This window comes from Thamnophis sirtalis, unplaced genomic scaffold (assembly GCF_051295495.1).
Source record: "Thamnophis sirtalis isolate CommonGarterSnake01/CBP01778 unplaced genomic scaffold, rThaSir2_p1.2 scaffold_2, whole genome shotgun sequence".
Classification (NCBI taxonomy): domain Eukaryota; kingdom Metazoa; phylum Chordata; class Lepidosauria; order Squamata; family Natricidae; genus Thamnophis; species Thamnophis sirtalis.
Genome location: NW_028261382.1, coordinates 9,127,891 through 9,147,701, shown reverse-complemented (window position 1 = coordinate 9,147,701; position 19,811 = coordinate 9,127,891). Strand labels below are relative to the sequence as shown.

Genomic DNA, 19,811 nt, shown 5'->3' with positions numbered 1-19,811 from the left:
ACAGTGGTTGGTGAAGCATATGATTTAAAGCACAAGGATCTTCCTAATTCAAATATTTACATGTCAATGATTATTTGAAGATGAAATATGAGCAGTTGTTTAAAAACAACAAAACTGATTTATCAAAAATTGTTTGACAAGAGCCTGAAATAATTTCTTGACCAATTCTGCTTCTCTACTCAGTCTCCTTTTCAAACATACTTCCATAACAAACAGCTTTTATACGTGTAAAGTGAACAGTGCCTATCTGTAAACCAATTATCTCTTGGAGAATGGTTCAAATTTGGAGAATTTGATGTTAGCAAAAGCCTCGACTAACCATTATCTAAAGAATACTTGCTTTCAATTCCACAAATAGGTCAGGCAAAATATGTCCCTGTTCTCTGAGCTAGCATTATCTGTATCAATCAGAATTATTTTTAATTGATAGAAGTAATCAACAGGAGATGACTTGCTTCATAATTACCTTTCATTTCCTATGAACTATTTGATCATTCTGGGGAAATGTGACAGAGCATTATTTGTTATGTATATTCTATCACTGCTTTCTAAACATAAAAATTAATGGGCCCATTACCTGCGATAAGTTCAATACAGATCAAACCATACCAATTCTTATCAAAACAAAATGATGTTGTTCTTGGGTCAATAAACCGATTATGATCTAAGCCTTAATATTTAGTGTTGGATCCATACATTAAAATTAGTTTTTGAAAATCCATTGACATTTTATATCAAACAAACCATAAATTATTAACACTATAGCTTAATGCAATATGTGAACTCAACAATCTACTTCCAATTTAATAATACATATGTGGGAAATGGTTCTGACAACAATAGATGCAGATACGCTTCTAAATTAAATCTATGAAGTTATTTTTGCAGAAATTGTGTTCTTTCACTTTCAGAGAGAAAACTGAAAATATTGCGTAGAATTATGAAGTTATGAATCCATTATTTTTGTAACTATTAGGATGTTATGATTACATTCCTGGGATTATATTGTGGTCTCAAAAACCCCAACCAAAGAAAAACCCAAGCCACTGTTTGACTTAACATATGATTTATTTATTTTCATCTTGATAAAATGTGCATATACAGTCCGTTAAGAGCAACACCCATCCTTTAGTATACTTTTCTCACATGACGTCACTCATGTATTACCTCTATCTCTCTTCCTGCATCCTTTTTTTTTCCTTCCACGCAACTGATCTTTTTTAGCCCGTTTGGTTTAGTGGTTAAGGCGTCAGGCTTTAACTGGGAGACCGTGAGTTCTAGTCTTGCCTTAGGCAGAAAGACAGCTGGGTGACTTTAAGCCGGGGCTCCTCTCTCAGCCTTATGGGGGAGGCCAGGGCAAGCCACTTCTTAAAAGGTTTGAAGCCACAAAAAAGTCCAGGCAATCGGCAGGAGTCAGTACAGACTTGAAGGGAATGAATGAATGAATGAATTTTTGAAGACAAAACTTAAATGTCTTGAAAGCAAAACTTAATGCATCAATTCTTGTAAGCAAATAAATTTCTGAAGACAAAACTTAAATATCTTGAAAGCAAAACTTAATACATACGTTCTTGAAAAACAGGACTTAATTAAAATAAATGAATTTCTGAAGAGAAAAAGACAAATTCCTTGTGTGTCCAATTACACTTGGCCAATAAAGAATTCTCTTCTATTCTAGTTATTCCATTCCATTCTTCTATTCCATTTTATTCTATTCTGTATGTCTCAAAAACAAAAAAAAATGACTTAGATGGATCCTGAAAACGCCAAACTTGACAATGAGTTAGGAAACAATTTATTCGTTTTATAATCGGGGCCCGCTGAATAATGGGATTATCCTTAGATCCTCAAAAAGGGGAGGCCCTGAACTGACCCGCCTCCTGGTTTCAAATCCCACCAGACAGCAAAGGGTTACCCAGGGAAACCCACCTGCCCCCTCAGCAACCCCTCCATAACATGGATAAGTATAAGCATGGTTTTGGATGCATGAAATGGATACGAATAAAAAAGAAATATTAGGACAGGGGCGGTAAGTAGGTAGGCCGGGGCCTCGCAGGCAAAGGACTTCAGGGATGTCTTGAAGAAGCCCCCCTGCCCACCACAGGGCCTACCTGAGAGCTGTGCAGAGACCCCGACATCCCCCCCCCCCCGGAACCCTTCCTCTTTCTCCTCCTCTTCACCGCGGGCCTAGCAGCTCCCCTGAAGCCTGCTCCCGGCGTTGCCAAGCAACGGCGAAGGGGCGGGGGACCTCCGCCGGGCGAGAGCGCATTAAACGAGAGCGCTTTCCTCGCGGCGCGGCCCCTGCCGGTATCCGTCCCAGATGATCCTAGCCCCGCCTCCTCCTCCTCCTGCTTCGCTGCTGCCTCGCCTCCATCTCTTTGCCGACGCCACTGGCGTAGCCTGCTCGGGGAAGACGGGAGCCGCGTCAGTCGCCGCCGCCGCGCTGGGTGGGAGCGGAAGCCTGTCCGTGAGGGGAAAAGGAGCCATGGGTGACGCGGCCTGCCGTTCCGCCGCCGGCGCTTGTTAAAGAGGAGCGTCCTCCTCCTCGCCGCCGCCTCAGAAGAAGGAGAAGCCGAAAAAGAAGACGACGACCTCCTTCCTTCCTTCCTTCTCTCCTTCCTCGCTTGCTGGAGCCATGGACAAAGCCGTCGGCGGCCAGGTAGGAAAGGCAGCTGAGGGAGCCCTCCGGGGGGGGGGTTGCTAAGCAACGGCGAGGGGGGTGAGGTCTCCTAGGAAAGAGGTGGGTGGGCTCCATTTGGAGGATGGTTTGGGAGGGGGCGCTGGTGGCGGCCGAGTCCCCCTCCCTCCGCCCGTTGTTATCGGGAGGAAGGAAGGAAAGATGAAGGAAGAAAAGAAGAAGGAAGAAAGGAGGGAAGGAAAGAAAGATGGAAAGAAAAAGGAAGGGAAGAAAGGGAAGGAAGAAAAGATGAAGGAAGGAAAGAAAAAGGAAGAAAGAGGAAGGAAGGAGGGAGGGAAGGAAACATGAAGGAAGGAAAGAAAAGAAGAGGGACGAAAAAGAAAGGAAGGAGGGAAAGATGAAGGAAGGGAGGGAGGAAAGAGGAAGAAAGGAAGGAAGGAAAGATGAAAGAAGGAAAGAGAAAGGAAGGAAAGAAGAAGAAAGGAAGGTGCAGCCCCGGGCGTAAGTTGAAGGTGCAAAGGGGTGGGTGGGTACTGCTACTCTCTCTTTGTGCGGGGTGGGGGGGAGGCAGGCTTGAGGTGGGGTCAGACTAGATGACCTATAAGGTCCCTTTCAACTCTGTTAATCTGGGTGGGTCTGGGTCAGGGGTCTTTCTTGCCCGAGGACGCCTAGGAGGCGGAGGCCGAGCGAGGGGCAGAATAAGGGCCGGAGGGGAGGTTCCCCAGCCGCCTGCCAGCCCTAGTAACAACAACACGGAGAGAGAGTTAAAACCGCCCGGCGAGTGATTAGCGCTGGAGGAATTAACGGGGGACGTAATGCAAGGGGGGAACTTAATCCAAAGGAGGGGGGGAGATATTTAGGCCGGAGTGGAAGAAGAGGAAGAGGAGAGGCTGCCCTCGCCGTTATTGAAGTCATCCTGGACTTGCTTAGGCTGCTCCGGGGTGAGTTTTCTAAGCTCTCTCCGGATTTTTGCAAGAGGTCGCTTGAAGCTTTGACATTTGTTTTCGTTTTTGGTATTTATTTAGTTTGTGGAACATGTACAAGATAACAGTTCTAAGTACAAACATGGACATGGACTAGGAAATGAGTACAAATAAATTACAGTAGGACAGGGACGGTTGGCAGGCTGGTGTGCTTATGCATGCCCCCTTACAGACCTCTTAGGAATGGGGGGTGAGGTCCATGGTAAATAATTTAAGGTTGAAGCTGTTGGGTTTAAGGTTGGAAGTTTAAGTTTGGAAGTTTGAAATGGATGCATTTCCAACTTCCTGTCCCGCGCCTGGAAAGATTTATGGGTGGTCCTCAACTTATGGCTGCCCTGGAGGCCCGGTGTTTCTGTTGTTAAGCGGAGACAGCAGCTCAGTGGAGGTTTGCCCCGTTTTGCCACTTTTCTTGCCATGGTGGTTTAAGTGAAGCGTTGCTGTCCTTAACTAATGACCGCAAGGGAGCCCAAAGTTTCTGATACTAAGCAAGACAGTGGTTAAGTCAGTTTTGGCCCATTTTACAACCTTTATTGCCAACGGTGTTAAGTGAATCACGGCAGTTCTTAAGTTAGTAACAGCCTTGCTCCAAAGGTGTTTTTTCAAAAGGCAACTGGACTTCCTTTGTCCTGGAAGATGTTTCGCTTCTCATCCAAGAAGCTTCTTCAGTTGGGACAACCTGACCTGGTATGACTGAGAATCTCCATAGACGTTTAGTAACCTGGTTTTTAAGTGAACCTGGTTTCCCCCATTGACACTGCTTTCCAAAAGGTGGCAAAAAGGGGATTCCCATGACCTCGGGACACAGCATTGGTCTTAAGTATGAACTGGTTGCCGAGCGTCTGAATTTTGATCACGCGATTGTGGAGATGCTACGAAGGTGGTAACTCCGAGAAATGGTCCTAAGTCCCTTTTTTTCAGGGATGTTGTAACTTTGGATGGTCACTGAATGAACTGTTGTAAGTTGAGGACTACTTGTAGTTGTGCGAACAGGAAGAAGATCTGAGTTGCAGATTTCCAGGGCTGGGGCGAGAGGAAGAAAAGCAACGCAGCTGGAAGAGGGTCCTTAGAGGTCTTCTAGTCTAACCCCCCCTCCTGCTCAAACAGGAAAACCCCACGCCATTTCAGAAGCACAAATGTGTGCATTTTTTTTTTTTAAAAAGATAAGCCTTGTGGAATGGCCTTCAATGTAGGTATGATTTTCAGGAACATTGGAGAATTTTTTCCTCCAAAGTGACTAACTTCTACAGGTTTTTTAAAAAAAAGATGATTCTCATTCTAGGGACTGTGTGTGTATAATTATATATGAGTATCCTTTAATACCACTTAGAATTAGTAAAGCATATCAAAACAATTGTATCAAACTGGGAAATTAACCTTTGCCTGGATGTTAAATATTTTGTCTCTGGCAGTAACTAATTTTGTTCCTTGTTTTTCCGGCTTTCTTTTTATTGTAAAATAGTCCTGCCTAATGCTATTTTCCCCGTTTTAAATTGAAGTTTTTCCCCGTTTTAAATTGAAGTTTTTGTGCACTATAACATAGATCTGTCCTTTGGAAATGTTAGTTGGCCGCTCAGGGAAAAACAGTTAATGGGAAAATGCAGGATTCTGGGACTGAATCCCTAAGGTCAAGCATCTCTACAGGCCCACAGGAGATCAGTTTGAATCCAAATTCGAAGATGGGACATTAGAGAGGCTGTTACACTTGAGTAGTTAACACTGGGCTAAATGAATCTTCACAGGCATTTGATGTTAGGCAATTCTTTTACAATGGTCACATATACATTGTTTATTGTGGTTAACCTTGGTTTAATCCACCCAGCTGGGTTTGCACTATCCTCTGGAGCATAAACAAAGCACATTAGAATGTGCTCACATGCTGGGTAGGATAAAAGGTGGTTGCCTAGTAAGTGACTGAGATCATCCAACATATCCATATACATGTGAAGCTTCCTGGTCATGACGAGATAATTTTTATAATTGCAGTTGCTTGTAAATAACACACATTCAGATCACAAGAGCAAAGCCAAGTTGTGCTTGTGCCTTTTCTGTTGTTGACCTTGTTCTCTAGAACACTCCCGCCTTATTCCACACAAACACACACTCATACCACAGGCCCCAGCTCTGTTCACTTTTGTTGGTGGTTAATAGTGTAATAGTTTGGTGGTCACCATTCTGTATAGCTTTAAAGTTAAATAGAGAGGTAGTTTGATTTATTGTTTGTTGTAAGTGCCCAAGAGTCACATTGTTTGACTTACGAAGAAACTTTACAAATGTAGTTAACACACTTTGGGTGATATAATGGGTTTCACTGGCAGCAATATAGGACTGGATTCCTATCTTGATTTTTTTTTCTTTTGATTTCTCAGTTTAGCCTACAGCCTTGGGCCTTAAAATTAGTCTTCAACACAAGGACTAACCAGAACTGTCCCTATTTATTTAATTTCCAAGCCCAAAAACCTGCTAAGATTGCTTGGTTTAAGGGGGGTTAATGTTTTGAAGGACGTGTATTCTTGTGTTCTTTGTTAACAAGGTGTTTATTTTGTATTCTATAATGTTTAGGAAATTGTTTACTAGTTCTAATTAAAAGCAGTGTGTGTGCTGCACTGTGGGCAAGTTTGTGAATTAAGAATTTAAAGCCCTGTAATGAAATTCAAAGGCTAATTTCCTCAATTGCTTGGAGTGCTGCATTTATTAGTGTCTCTTTTCAGGGTTCCCATGTCTGAATGGAATTTGGACAGTGATAGAAGTAGAAAGATGTGGGGGCTGAAATATTTCGTGTAAAGGCAAGTTTTTATTTGATTAAATGGTGAAAGCCAAGTTGGGGGTGGGGGGGGATGCTCTGAAATGCATGGTATGCTATTGCTGGTCGGTGCAGATCAGTTTCTTTATTCTTTTGCTGCCTGGGATTACAGGACTCTTATCCCCAGGCAGCGGAACACAACCCTCTGAAGCAGGGGTCACCAACCTTTCAGACTTCAGGGACCACTAAATTCATAATTTTAAATCCCACGGACCACTAGTATGGTTTTTTTTTTAAAGGAAATAATGCAATATAAAAAATGCAAATAATTTTTCTGTGGACCACCAAAATTTTCTCACAAACCACCAGTGATCACTGAGTTTGTGACCAGTGGTGACCACTGTCCCGAGGCATATTTCGAAGTTAGAGAATAGGGAAGAGGAATTGTTCCATTACTATGCAGCCGAAAGAATTTGTCTGCAAGCTAATTGAGGATCTAGTTTACTCAGCATGTTGGTTTATGTAGTAGTTGACATAAGGAACATATGGTAGTTAAAAGCATACCAAATGAATCAAAGTTTGGGTTTCTTGTCTGTAATTGGTCACCTTGAAATTTAAAACAGTGGTGTGATAGTAAATGAAAAACACCAGAGTTCAAAGTGACCTTAAACCTAACATCCTCAAACAAAATTGGTTTGATTTAAATGTCCTGGCCTAATTTTGTTTTGTGACTTGATAAGTGTCCGAGTATTTACAGGCCTTTTGATTTACCTGGAAGCAAATTTTGTTGAAATAAAATTAGCACTGAGGTCAGTTTGCACATGATTACTTCTGTTACCTCAAAATAATATTTAAAAAACAAAAGAAAATGCTTCCTGTTAACAGATTAATGTAATGTGTCAAAGCTTTGGAGTAAAGAAGGGGGGAAAAAACCTTCAAAGTTTGGCTCTTATCTCTTCTTATTGGCTGTAGGTTGAAAAATAAGCTCTCAATTTTTGGCAATCAATTTGCTCTAATCACGTTGGTCTCTAGAACTTATCTAAATAATTATATGCAAACAATTAACAATGGCTGAGTTTTTTCATTTCTCTCTGTGACTGCTGGGGGACTGGCAGAATTGGGATGAAGATTGCATAACTTAAGGAAGCGGGGGAAAAAGCTACCTTTTTATTTTATAGTTTTTCCTTGGTATATCTGTGGTTACATTCTGTGACATGTTGAAATATAAATGGCAGACTTACAATTATGGGAACAGTCTGCTACTTTTATTGCCTCTTCATTTAAAAGATAATATACAATTTATTATTATTAAACATACTAAATATAGAGAGAACCAATTTGGTGGAGACTGAAAGCCAGGACACCGTAACCTGAATTCCTGTCTTAAGGGTAGAAGCCAGTTGGGTGAGTTTGGGCCAGTCACTTTCTCTCAGTCCCAAACTGGAAAGTCAAAAAAAAAAAAATCCACAAGGTTCAGTCAGAATATACAGATTGCACCCATAATCTTCAAAAAAGTGGCTTTGATTGTTTAGGCTAATAAGATTTATTGAAAAACTGACATGAAGTAACCATACATTGCCCACAATGTGGCCTTTAGCATCCAGGAATAGAATTAGTAGTATTGCAAAATGTGTATTGTGTGCCCTAAATTGTCCCTTGTTTTGAAACACCTGTTTCATGTGAGAACAAATTGCAGGAGATGTTTAACCTGATGGTTTCAAAGCATACATACCTAGGACACAATTTCCATCGCTCGCTATCTCTCCTTGAAGCACGTAAGTCCTTTGGGCAACCTATTCTGCCATGATATATTTTAATAGCTTGTCATTTTATGAAACTGGTCAGATACAAATCAGCATTGCAGAAAACAGGTTCTTGTTCTGATGCAGCAGCAATCTGGTTTCTAATGCTTTCTTTGAAAACAAGCTACAGTGCCGAAGGTTGTAAGGGAGACAATTTATAGGCGGTAACTGCACAAAAACCAAATTTTCAGTAGGGCTGAAATTCGATCCTTGACCCCCCTGAATGCCTTGTAAGTGCCAGATCCACAGGATAGGATTGCATCCTTAAAATTGCTTCTCGTGCAGGTAGTTCTCCACTTATGACCATAACTGAGGTCAGAATTACGGTGGTAAGTCATGGCAGTTGTTAAGTGGGTCATCGTGTGACACGACTGAACTTTACTGTCTTCTTTGTGGTGGCTAAGTGGACACAGTGGCCGTTAAATGAATCTGTTTTGTTCAATAAGCATTTTTTATGGACATAAGTGCGGAAAAAATGCTGAAAATTCCATAGGCATAGCCATAGGATATTTCAAATGGCCATGAATGTGAGCTGGTTACCAAACATCTAAAATGTGATTGTGTGCGTGTGTGCGTGTACACATCCATTGGAACTCTAGAACTGGGTTGCAAGTAGCTCTAGGGAGATCTATCGTAACTTCAAACAGTTGCTAAATGAGGAATAAATTCTTTAGGTTGCATCTTGGTTTAAGTCATCAAGACACCATTTGAATTATCTGTAAACACTCTTTTTGCTCACTTCATAATCATATCATACCCTAGAACAGTATTTCTCAACCTTGACCCCTTGAAGAGGGGTGGACTTCAACTCCCAGAATTTCCCAGCCAGCTGGCTTGGGAAATCTGGGAGTTGAAGTCCATTCCTCTTCAAAGGGTTGAGGTTTTGAAATCCTGCTCTACAAACCTCTTTAACACCTATGGCATTAGTTTTATTTATTCCATTATCCCTCTGATTATCCCCTTATCAAAAAAGTTTCTACTTCCGTTATTTTATTGGCAACCTATCTCTTGAATGTGGACAACATAATGTGTATTGTTTGCTCTTGTGTTTTGTAAAAATGAACCCCCCCCCCCGGAAATGTACCCCTCAAACTTTGCTTAAAAACATTCTTCCTCAACCTGCCATTTGTTAAGGCAGAATCTCATGCCAAATGACGGCGCTGCCTTTGCTAACTTCAAACTAGCTTGCATATTTGCCATACCTTAATATTACATTGCTTAGAGTTTTCTAACTATAGCCACAGCTGCTTTTGTGTTTTCCAAGCTCCTCTGAAAATAACCAGAGTGTGAGACATTCTTTGTGGGAGCTGTTCCTAGAAGGCTCCCTGGATTTTTTATTTTTTTTTAAAAAAAAAACCTGGTATTTTACAAATTCTCAAAAGATGAAATGTCGCCCAGATCTTTTCCTTTCCAGCCAGGGCAACTGCAGCTTCATTTTGGGTTTGAAACATAACTTGTGTGTATCTGCCTTATGGTTTTGAACACTGGGCCCCTTCAGCTATTGCAGTTCTGTCCGAGGCACAGCATGGCTTCTGTTTTATTGGGTGAGGAGGATAAATATCCATTACTGGGTTTTTTTGTGCTTTGTAGTGTACTAACTTTACCAGTCTGCTCCTGCTGGTGTCATCTTCTGTCCCTGCAGCTGCTAAAGACTCTACAGTGCCTTTTACATCGGAAACAAAGCGGCCTTTATTTACCATATGCTGCCAATATAAAACAGTTTTTACATTTATTGAAGTAAAATGAAAGCCGGGCCAGTCTTGAAACCCTGCGCTTGGAAAGGAAGTATTCTGCACAAACAATTCGAGTGGATAATAGTTTTATTTCCTTTATTTTAATGGGGTCCAGCAGTGTACAGGTAGTCCTTGGCTTAATTCGCTTAGCGACCGTTTGAAATTACAACAGTACTGAAACCGAGACTCACACTTAACAACGGTGATGGCCATTCCCCACGGTCACATGATCAAAACTTGGCTGTTTTGACAGACAGCATGTATTTAAGAAGCTTGCTGGATCCCAGGATCATTTGATCACTGCTTTTTGACTTTCCTGGCCACCTTCTAACTGGCAGAGTCAGAAAAGGAAGCCGGATTCTCTTAACAACGGTGTGATTCATTTAACAACAGCAGCAATTTGCTGAATCATGCCCCAAAAAGGGCCATAAAGTCGAGTGTGACTTGCTTAACAAAGACATTGCGGAAATTCGGAAGTCCCAATTGTGGTTGTAAATTGAGGACTACCTGTATATTTTATTTTTCCTATTTCTCTGCTGTGAAGAGATGGGATTGTATTTATAGAAAACTCTCTGAAGAAACATCAAAGGCAGAGAAATCACAATTGCATTATAAGCCGCTTAGTGTGCAGATGTTGAAACAAAAATTAAAGGTAACAACCCAAATATAAAGGTTTCAGGCTTGTAGTCACATGTTAAGATAAAGTTTAGATATGGGTGTTAGTTGAATCCTCCCCTCTTATCTGATTGTTTTCGGATTTAGATTAGCTACAGTTTACAAATACTGAGTATTGTTTGGTAACTTGTACACCAGAGTTGTACTTGATGGTTTTAATTTTGGCTACAGTGTTACCTTCCCTTCTTTTAGTTTCCTAATCCCTGTAATTATGCTTACAACCTCTACAGGTGACAAAGGTTAACAATTGCTTTAGTTCTACTGTTTAATTGAAGCCCCTTTTTAATTTGAATTGGCAGTGAAATTACAAAACATTATTACAGACCTTCATCACCCGCTGTCATAAATTACTTCTGGAACCTCACTAGCAAAACTGAAAACTCCATTATTTTTGTTTTTCATAGATGCGTTTTAACAGATTTGTATAGCGGTTTTTTAAAATATAGTTTACGAATGACACCGAGAATCTTCTAGAATGTATGTTTCATGCAGGAAATAGTTTTCGATTCTGCATTGAATGTATTTGGGTTCATCATGTAAATAAATGTTTAAATCTCATCAGCGTTTTTTATATTTTCAGTAAGACTAAATTTAGGTGTGCTGAGCATGTTATCCTAAGCGACATAGTTGTCAGCTTCCTGGTTGCTAATCCAGTACTTTCAAATGTGTATGTTTTCTGCTGAAGTAGATTCTAAAATTATATATCCAGTTAGCAGTTCAGTAATTATATTTTTCAGTGTTATACATATCCTGAAATGAAATAGTAATAGTAATTGCACTTAGACGTATATACCGCTTCGCAATACTTTACAACCCTCTCTAAGCAGCTTACAGAGTCAGCCTCTTGCCCCCCAACAACCTGGGTCCTCATTTTACCGACCTCAGAAGGATGGAAGTCTGAGTCAACCTTGAGCCGGTCAGGATCAAACTCCTGGCAGTGCGCAGCGAGTTAGCCTGCAATACTGCATTCTAACCACAGCGCCAACCACAGTTCCTAAATGCTAACCAAATGGAAAACAGAGTTATATTATTCAGATTTAGTTTGGGAACAACCATAATTAGAAACAGCAACTGGGATGAAATGTTTTTAAGTTCTTCACCAACAGTATTATTTGCGGTATAAGGCTAGATGGGAAGAAAAGCCAGTATTTTTACAGTAATTATTACTGCTATTGTAAGATAGCTTATAATACTACGGTAGCTTTAAAAAATTAACGTTTCTATGGATAATGTTTAATTATAAATTATTATAGTTAATAATGAAAATCTCCAACGTTAATCATTATTTTTTCTGAAATAAGAAAATAAATTGTCCCATAATGATTAGGTTTGCAGAATACCCTGAAATGCAGTCTAGCTGACCAAATGTTAATCTTAAGAGTGCTGCGTGAACTCCCTCCATGTGGTTAGTTGAAGTTGCAGTCTGTTAACCATGGGTAAACATATACAAATGAACAGAAGGAAATGTAATTTGAATGGTTTGCTAGCTAAAAATCTTGGGTCTTAAACTTTGGCAGAGGCTGCTGTCATGTAACTTGCCATTCTTTTGATGAGAAAGGAGATTTTGCTGGGCAATCTGATTTGCTGAGTGTTTTAGTAAACCGAACAATATTTATTTGTAGTGTACAACATTCACTTCTGACAAATTACAGGTACATTTATTACAGAGATTTTTAAGACCCATAAAAGGCTGCTTTGAATTCCATCCTCTGGAAGTGATTTATGACCGTTTTTCACACAACGGTTGCGGCATTCCCATGTTCACATGATCAAAACACAGGCACTTAGCAACTGACTCATATTTATGACAGTTGCATGGTCCTTTTGCGACCTTCTGACAGTCAGATTCACTTAACAACCCTGTTATTAGATTGACAACTTCAGTGATTCATTTAGCAAATGCCGCAAGAAAGGTCACAAGGTTCACTTAATACATGTCTCACTTACCAACAAAAATGTTTGGGCTCAATTGTGATAAGTTGAAGACTACCTGTGTATCGCTGGGAACTTAAGTAACAAACATGCTTTTGAAGTGTTTGCTGCATTAGCCAAGAGTTCTTGCTTTCTGCCATGGTGAAACCGAATCTTATAATTTGAGTGGCATATAAACACCATAATATACATATATGTATAAATATTAAGAGTGAAGTACTAAATCCTCTGTCAAATCCAACGCCAGATTTTGCTAAATCGCATAAACAGTGTCCTGTGGTGATCAGAGATCTCAAGCCTTCCATTCAGAGTAGGCTCCATTTTGCTTAAGTGACTTGCTTTGATTTAACACACGGCGAACTTAAAAACTTAGAATGCCAATGAATTGTTACGACCCATTTATGTACCAAGAATCCTTTTCCTTTTGTTTTTCCCTTTAAGAATGTGAAATTGTCTGCTGAAGTGGAACCGTTCATTCCTCAGAAAAAGGCCCCCGATTCACTGGTGATGCCCATGGCCCTGCCGAATGATGGTGGAAACCTCAGCGGTGTTGAGCCAACTCCGATTCCCAGCTATCTGATTACGTGTTACCCGTTCGTTCAAGAAAACCAATCCAACAGGTAATTAAATCTACCGTATTTTGTGGAGTATAAGACAAACCGGAGTATAAGACGCACTTAGTTTTTGGGGAGGAAAATAGGGGGGGAGGGGAGTCTGCCTGCCAGGTATTCATCTGGCTAAGCATCCTTAGTCTGGTCAGCTTCAGCACATCGGTTTGCTGGTTTTGAGCACATGCACGCTTTTTATCTCTTGGTTGGGGATAAAAACCAGCTTCTGAAGCAAAGCTGATTGTCGGAGAGAGAAGCAATGAGAAAAGTAGGCAAAGTTCGGAAGTTCACTCATTAGCACCCCATTGGGGCTGAAAAACAGCTTTTAAAGCACAGCTGATCGTTGGAAAGAGCAGCAATGAGAAAAGCAGGCAAAGCACAGAAGATCGCTTTACTCCTTAGTGCCTCATTAGGGCTGGAAAAAAGCTACATTCAGAGTATAAGACGCACCCAAAGTTTCAGCCTCTTTTTTGGGATGGGAGTGCGTCTTATACGCTGAAAAATATGGTATATGTCAGAAAACCACTACAAGTCTCATTTTTTGGTTGGTTTGTTTTACTCTGCTGCTTTAAGGGTATATCTCTCTTTGGACCAGGGTAATCTAATTTGCCTTGCTTTCTGAAATGTTGGGAAAGAAATCTAAAAACGAAGGGTGTATTTTTCTTGCTTGGATGTGCCTTGGACTCACTGTAGCTTTCTGCTGAGTGAATTTACAGAGCATTGAGTAGCATGACAGTTAAACCATGCAGTTAGGGAACAAATTATTTTGAGAGAGTCTTGAAACCCTTTTGTTTTGATTATTAATAGCATAAAAGGGAGCAGAGTGGGAAACCTTGGCAGGCTTTCATGATACTGAGGCTGTACTCTTAACAATCAAGGTTATAATATTTGCGCTACCTTTATTTTTTGTGTTTTATTAGTACACTAAAACAATTTTTGTTCAAATTTTAGTACATTGAAAGTAAAAATCAAAAGATTTAGAAAAAATAGAGAGAAAATGAGAAAATATAGGGAATTATGGAAATCTATGTCTTAAAGTTGCCAAGGTTGGATATGCTTTCTTTAAACTGATTTTAGAGAAATAACTGTAGACTAATTGGATTCCCCCCCCCCCCCCATTTATTTCAGACAACTTCCACTGTACAATAATGACATCCGGTGGCAGCAGCCTAACACAAACCCTCCCGGGCCCTATCTGGCTTATCCCATTATATCTACTCAGCCACCAGTTTCCACCGAGTATACCTACTATCAACTGATGCCAGCGCCTTGTACGCAAGTCATGGGATTCTATCATCCCTTCCCAACAGCTTACTCTGCCCCCTTTCAGCCTGCAAGTGCCATAAACACAGTGGCAGCACAATGCACAGATCGTCCGGCCCAACCGAGCCAGGCCTTTCCGTTGTGTAGCCCCAGGAGCAGAAGTACCAGCAGAGGATCGATGGTGCAAAAAGTAAGCTCGTTTTCTGCATTTCGGAAACAAAAGTGGCGGCGGGAAGTTGGTGTCTTCAGATTTGCACGATTGTATTCACGCGGCCTTACAGTCAAGTAGAATTCATGACTCCTACTTCCTGCCTGGTTTACGCTGGAAGACCTGACAGCTTAGACTTGGGGGGTGTCAAACGCAAGGCCCATGGGCCGGATCTGACCCACAGGGTGTTTAGATCTGACCCGCAGGACCACCCCGGAAATATCAAAGGACTGGCCTCCGCGGTGCCTCTGCCAGCAAAAATGGAGCTCGGGAGGGCCGCGCTCAGCTCTCCCGGGTTCCATTTTTGCTGGCAGAAGGCTACAGGAGGATCCCCCGCAGCCCTGCTGGGGCCACCACAGGTGCCCCCAACCCGAGTGACAAACTCCCCCTCCCCCCCCCAGGTCAAACACAACCCTGATTAACTTTGCATATTGATTCTGCAAGGACTTGAATGGAGCTGACAACGTCCATAATCTCTCAGTGATATCTAACCTATATCCAGGATGTATTAAAGTCAGTTTAAGTGTCTCTGCCGCCCTCATATTTTTCTCAGGCATTCCAGATTGTTTTCCACTTGTTAATCTCCATCCCTCAAGTCAGAGATCACAAGGGATTAACATGATTTACAGGTCACTTAGTAAAGCCCTGTCATCTAGGTGTCATTAGATAAATGCCCTTGGATTTCAGCAGTGAGCTCTCGTGGCTAAACATGAGTAGTGCCATTGTGTCTTAATGCAGTAATCGGCTACATATCAAATTACCAGTGCTCGTGGGATGTCTACAACTTAAAAGAGTTCTTGTTTGCTTTGTTTGCCAAATTTGTATGCCGCCCATCTTGCCAAAAGTGTTTCGGAGTTGAGTAGAATGTGCCGTAAGACATGAAAACAATAAATAAGGACCTTCGATTTAAAATTCAATTAAAACTAAGCAGGATGGAGAGGTGGGGAGCCAAGTACACAAAGGCAGGTGGGTGGGGGTTATCTACCCTGTTCCCCCCAAAATAAGACCTCCCTGGATAATAAGCCCCATTGGGCTTTTGAGTGCATGTGCTAAAATAAGCCCTCTCCTGAAAATAAGCCCTCCCCGAAAATATTGCAACACAGCAGCAGCCGTGAGGTGACCACGCTCGCCGCCTCCTGCACCTCAAAAATAATAAGACTTCTCCAAAAAATAAGGCCAAGGGCTTATTTTAGGGGGTCAAAAGAAAATAAGACCCTGTCTTATTTTCGGGGAAACACGGTACTCTATTAGCCATCTGCAAAGGGCTACATTTTCATTGGGATCCCAGGGGAGTTGGCCCATCCCAGGCCTTCACAACCTTTCGGAAGACCTAAAGAATGGGAGCAGATAGACTAACATTCCATAAAATTAGTTCAGTAGTAAAAAAGATAAATGGCCACAGATCTGATTGTTGCTCTTCATATATTTGTATGATTCCCGCTCTCTCCCTCTCCCTCCCTCCCTCTCTCTCCCTCCCTCCCTCCCTCTCTCTCTCTCACACACACACACACACATCAATTAACTTCATCTGTTTGTCTAATCTTTCAATCAGCAGCAGCCGTCGCAACCCCACATAAAGAGCAAAAGGCCTCCAGTGAAAAACGTTGCTATCCAGAAGGAGACAAACTCTTCGGGCCCAGAGAACAAACCCAAAATTGTCCTGTTGGTGGATGCTTGTCAGCAAACAGGTATGGTGATGATGTGTTTCATTTTTTTTATAATACAGCAGATCTTCTTTTTTTCTTCTTCTTATGCAATTAGAAATGTTATTTTTTAAGGAAGAAAAAGCTTGATTTGATGACTAGATCACCCTCCTACCGGGTACTGTGGACAGTGTTTTCAGTCAAATCATGATACTTCAAAACTGTAATTTTTACTTACATTTTAATTTTACAAAATGTATATGCTGTCCAACCTCTCCATCCAAAGCAACTTAGTGGTTTATTGTTATTAAGCTGCTTATCAAAGGGACGGCTTTACTCTTCATTCAGTCTTACTGATCCTTACATAGCAACAAATACACAAAAGAAAGGTATAATTTTTTACATATATTATTTAATGTTTAGAAACGACCGTCGGTATGCTGACTATTGTATAGCAATAGCACTTAGACTTAAATACTACTTCATAGTGCTTGTACAGCCCTCTCAAAGCGGTTTATAGAGTCAGCCTTTTGCCCCCAACAATCTGGATCCTCATTTTACCCACCTCGGAAGGATGAAAGGCTGAGTCAACCTTGAGCCAGTGAGATATGAACTACTGAACTGCAGTTAGCAGTCAGCTGAAGTAGCCTGCAGTACTGCCGAGCTGGCGCAGTGGTTAAATGCAGCTCTGCAGACTACTTCAGCTGACTGCAGTTTAGCAGTTCGGCTGTTCAAATCTCACCGGCTCAAAGGTTGACTCAGCCTTCCATCCTTCCGAGGTGGGTAAAATGAGGACCCGGACTGTTGTTGGGGGCAATATGCTGACTCTGTAAACCGCTTAGAGAGGGCTGAAAGCCCTATGAAGCGGTATATAAGTCTAACTATTGCTAACCACTGCGCCACCTCAGCTCTATAGAAGTCACTTGATTCTCCAAGTAAGAGGAGAAATCATTAGAAATTATTAAGAATAGCAATGAAATGTGGTAGGCAAACAAAACTGATCAATAATGAAGACTGAAGAATGTCTGTGACTCCTAACAATAAGTAGATTTCATTCTTCTCCAATTCAGTGGCCTTTCTCCAATGTAGGAGCTGTGTCCTAGTGACCATCAACACATGCTTTCTCAAGGAAGTTACCCATTAAAACCAGGAGTGTCTAACCTTGGGAACTTTAAGACTTGTGGACTTCAACTCCCAGAATTCCCCACAACCAGGGTTGTCCAACCTTGAGAATTTGAATGGCTGGGGAATCCTGGAAGTTGAAGTCCCACAAGTCTTGAAAGTTCCCAAGGCTGGACACCCCTGCATTAAACCCTTGTCAATTCTTGAGACTCTTCTTTGCCTTGCAGACTTCCCTTCCGAGATTGCCAGCAAGTCCCTATCGGAGAGCGTGACTGGTCTGCACTGGAAGCCGAGGGGCAGGCGACGGCGGACCTCCCACCCTGCCGAGTCCTCAAGCGAGCAGGGGGCCAGCGAAGCCGATATTGATAGCGACAGCGGCTATTGCAGTCCGAAGCACAGCAACCAAGCAGGGGCAGCCATCTCCAGAAGTGCTGAATCGGCTGGAACGAATGTAGGTAGACATCTGAAAAGTTCAAGAGTAGAAAGCGACATTAAATAAGCACATGTAAAGTAACCTCTACAACTTTTTTTTTTTAAATTCATTTTCAGATCAAAGAATCATCCATACATCCAGGTAAAGTTTCCTGGCTTTGCAAGTTTGCAGCATTTGTGTGGGGGAGTGGTGTCTGTGTTTACGGGAGATGGATACATTTTGTCACTTTAATCGATTACGCCTTGATGCCTTTAACTGATTAAATTCTCCACCCTTAATCTTTTCCACATTGTAATGTTTAAATACTGTGGGTTTGTTTCTGAACATGTCCAGCTTTTTCTCCTCAAAATATTTTGTGAGTAGTCAGGATAGAACTTTTTATAAGACATTTAGTAATTAACAATTTAGTAATTACTGGTAACCTGCCTCCTTTTCCATTCTCCCCCCCCCCCCGTCCCCCCTTTGGCCACATTTTCCATGAGTGCATTGATTAGTTTTTAAAGATTGCATATACGTTGAGAGCTTCCTTGTACCCTTCTGCTAAAAATTAAAACATAAAAATAGAAATCTGTTCAGTTAGAAATAAAATACATCACATATGAAAAATGAAGCCAATGAGAATGGCAGCTAATACTGTATACCGTATTTTTTGGAGTATATGAGGCACTTTCCCCTCCCCCTAAAAGAGGGTGAAAGTCTGTGTGCATCTTACACACTGAATACAGCATTTTTGGCTGCCTGAAACACCACCCCCTTTGCAAAAATGGATGTGCAGAGGGTTTGGGAGGTCTGCAAAGTGCTCCTGGGAGCTGGGGAGGGCAAAAACTAGCGAAAAATGTCCCATCTTTTGCTCATTCTTGCCCCCCCCCCCGCCCCTAGAAACACTCTACAAGCCTCCCAAAGTCTATGCAGGCTCTCTTTTTTGCAAAACAATGGGCCCGTTTTTGTGAAAAACTGGCCTTTTTTCCTTGTTTTTGCCCCCTCGTCCCCCCCGTCCCCCAGCCCTAGGAGCACTTTGCAGGTTTCTTAAACTCTCTGCATGCTCCATTTTTCACAAAAATAAGGCGTGCAGAGGGTTTGGAAAGTTTGGAAGGCCTGCAGAGTGGAAAAACTTTTTTAAAAAACTTACCTCTTCAAAATCTTGGTGCATCTTATACTCCAGTGCATCTTATACTATGAAAAATATGATATTTCAAGATTGCTCTGTGTCTTTAAAGAAAGAGAAGTTGCAAACAGACTGATCCCTCTATTACTTTTTGTGACCTAACCATGTAAACTGGGAAAGAAAGCTAATTCCGTGAATACACATGCTGGTTAGAGCCAACATCTATTTGGCTTTCTTTGAGGTGTGGAGTTTTAGTTTTTTTTTTTTTTTCTGTGTAAAAAAAAGGAACATGCATTCTTTGCATCTCCCCCCCCCTTCTTTTCACATGTTCTCTTTCCTTAAACTTACGTGATGCTTGTTCCAGGTGGTGCCAGCTGGGCAAGTGTCAGTTCTCAGGCTACTCAGAAAAAGCCTTGGATAGAGAGAAACTCTTTCTCCAGAGGTGGAAGGCAACCAGAACATCAGCACGATTCAGAGGTACAGTTTCCACTACTTCAAGCTTTCTTTTCAGGTAGAAAACTACTTGGAGCAACTTTCAGTTGAATATAACAAGATGCTCTGTTGCCCTGATTTTTAGTCTGAAAGTACTTGGTACATTCTTACCCTTTCCAAGGTTTTAGGAACTTTCAGCTCAGTTTAGTTTACTTTACTTTATTGTCACTGCACCTCGTACAACGAAATTAAATGCCATCTTCGGTGTACATTATAACTATAAAAATAAAAAACACAAACACATCCTTCACATGCTATATAATTGAAAGATCACAACAAACTGTGTCGGGCTGAAAAATAGATTGCTGCAGAATCCCTTAATCAGTAAACTCATACAGTTATTTGAGAAATGAAATTCTCCACTTATTGCTACGTTCTTTCATTTGTGCCTCTTGGCTGAAAGATGATTACAGAATTAATTGGCAATCTGTGTA

General features: G+C 41.4%; 1 protein-coding gene across 1 annotated transcript in view; it reads left to right on the top strand.

The window, feature by feature from the left end:
* Positions 1 to 2,340: 2,340 nt before the first annotated feature.
* SECISBP2L (SECIS binding protein 2 like) overlaps positions 2,341 to 19,811 on the top strand; it is a 35,787-nt gene continuing 18,316 nt past the window's right edge. Inside the window, 7 exon segments of the mRNA XM_087704212.1 lie at positions 2,341 to 2,659; positions 12,945 to 13,123; positions 14,240 to 14,564; positions 16,135 to 16,270; positions 17,575 to 17,798; positions 17,897 to 17,921; positions 19,250 to 19,362. Coding sequence (XP_087560338.1) covers positions 2,636 to 2,659; positions 12,945 to 13,123; positions 14,240 to 14,564; positions 16,135 to 16,270; positions 17,575 to 17,798; positions 17,897 to 17,921; positions 19,250 to 19,362 — 1,026 coding nt within the window. The 5' untranslated portion in view covers positions 2,341 to 2,635.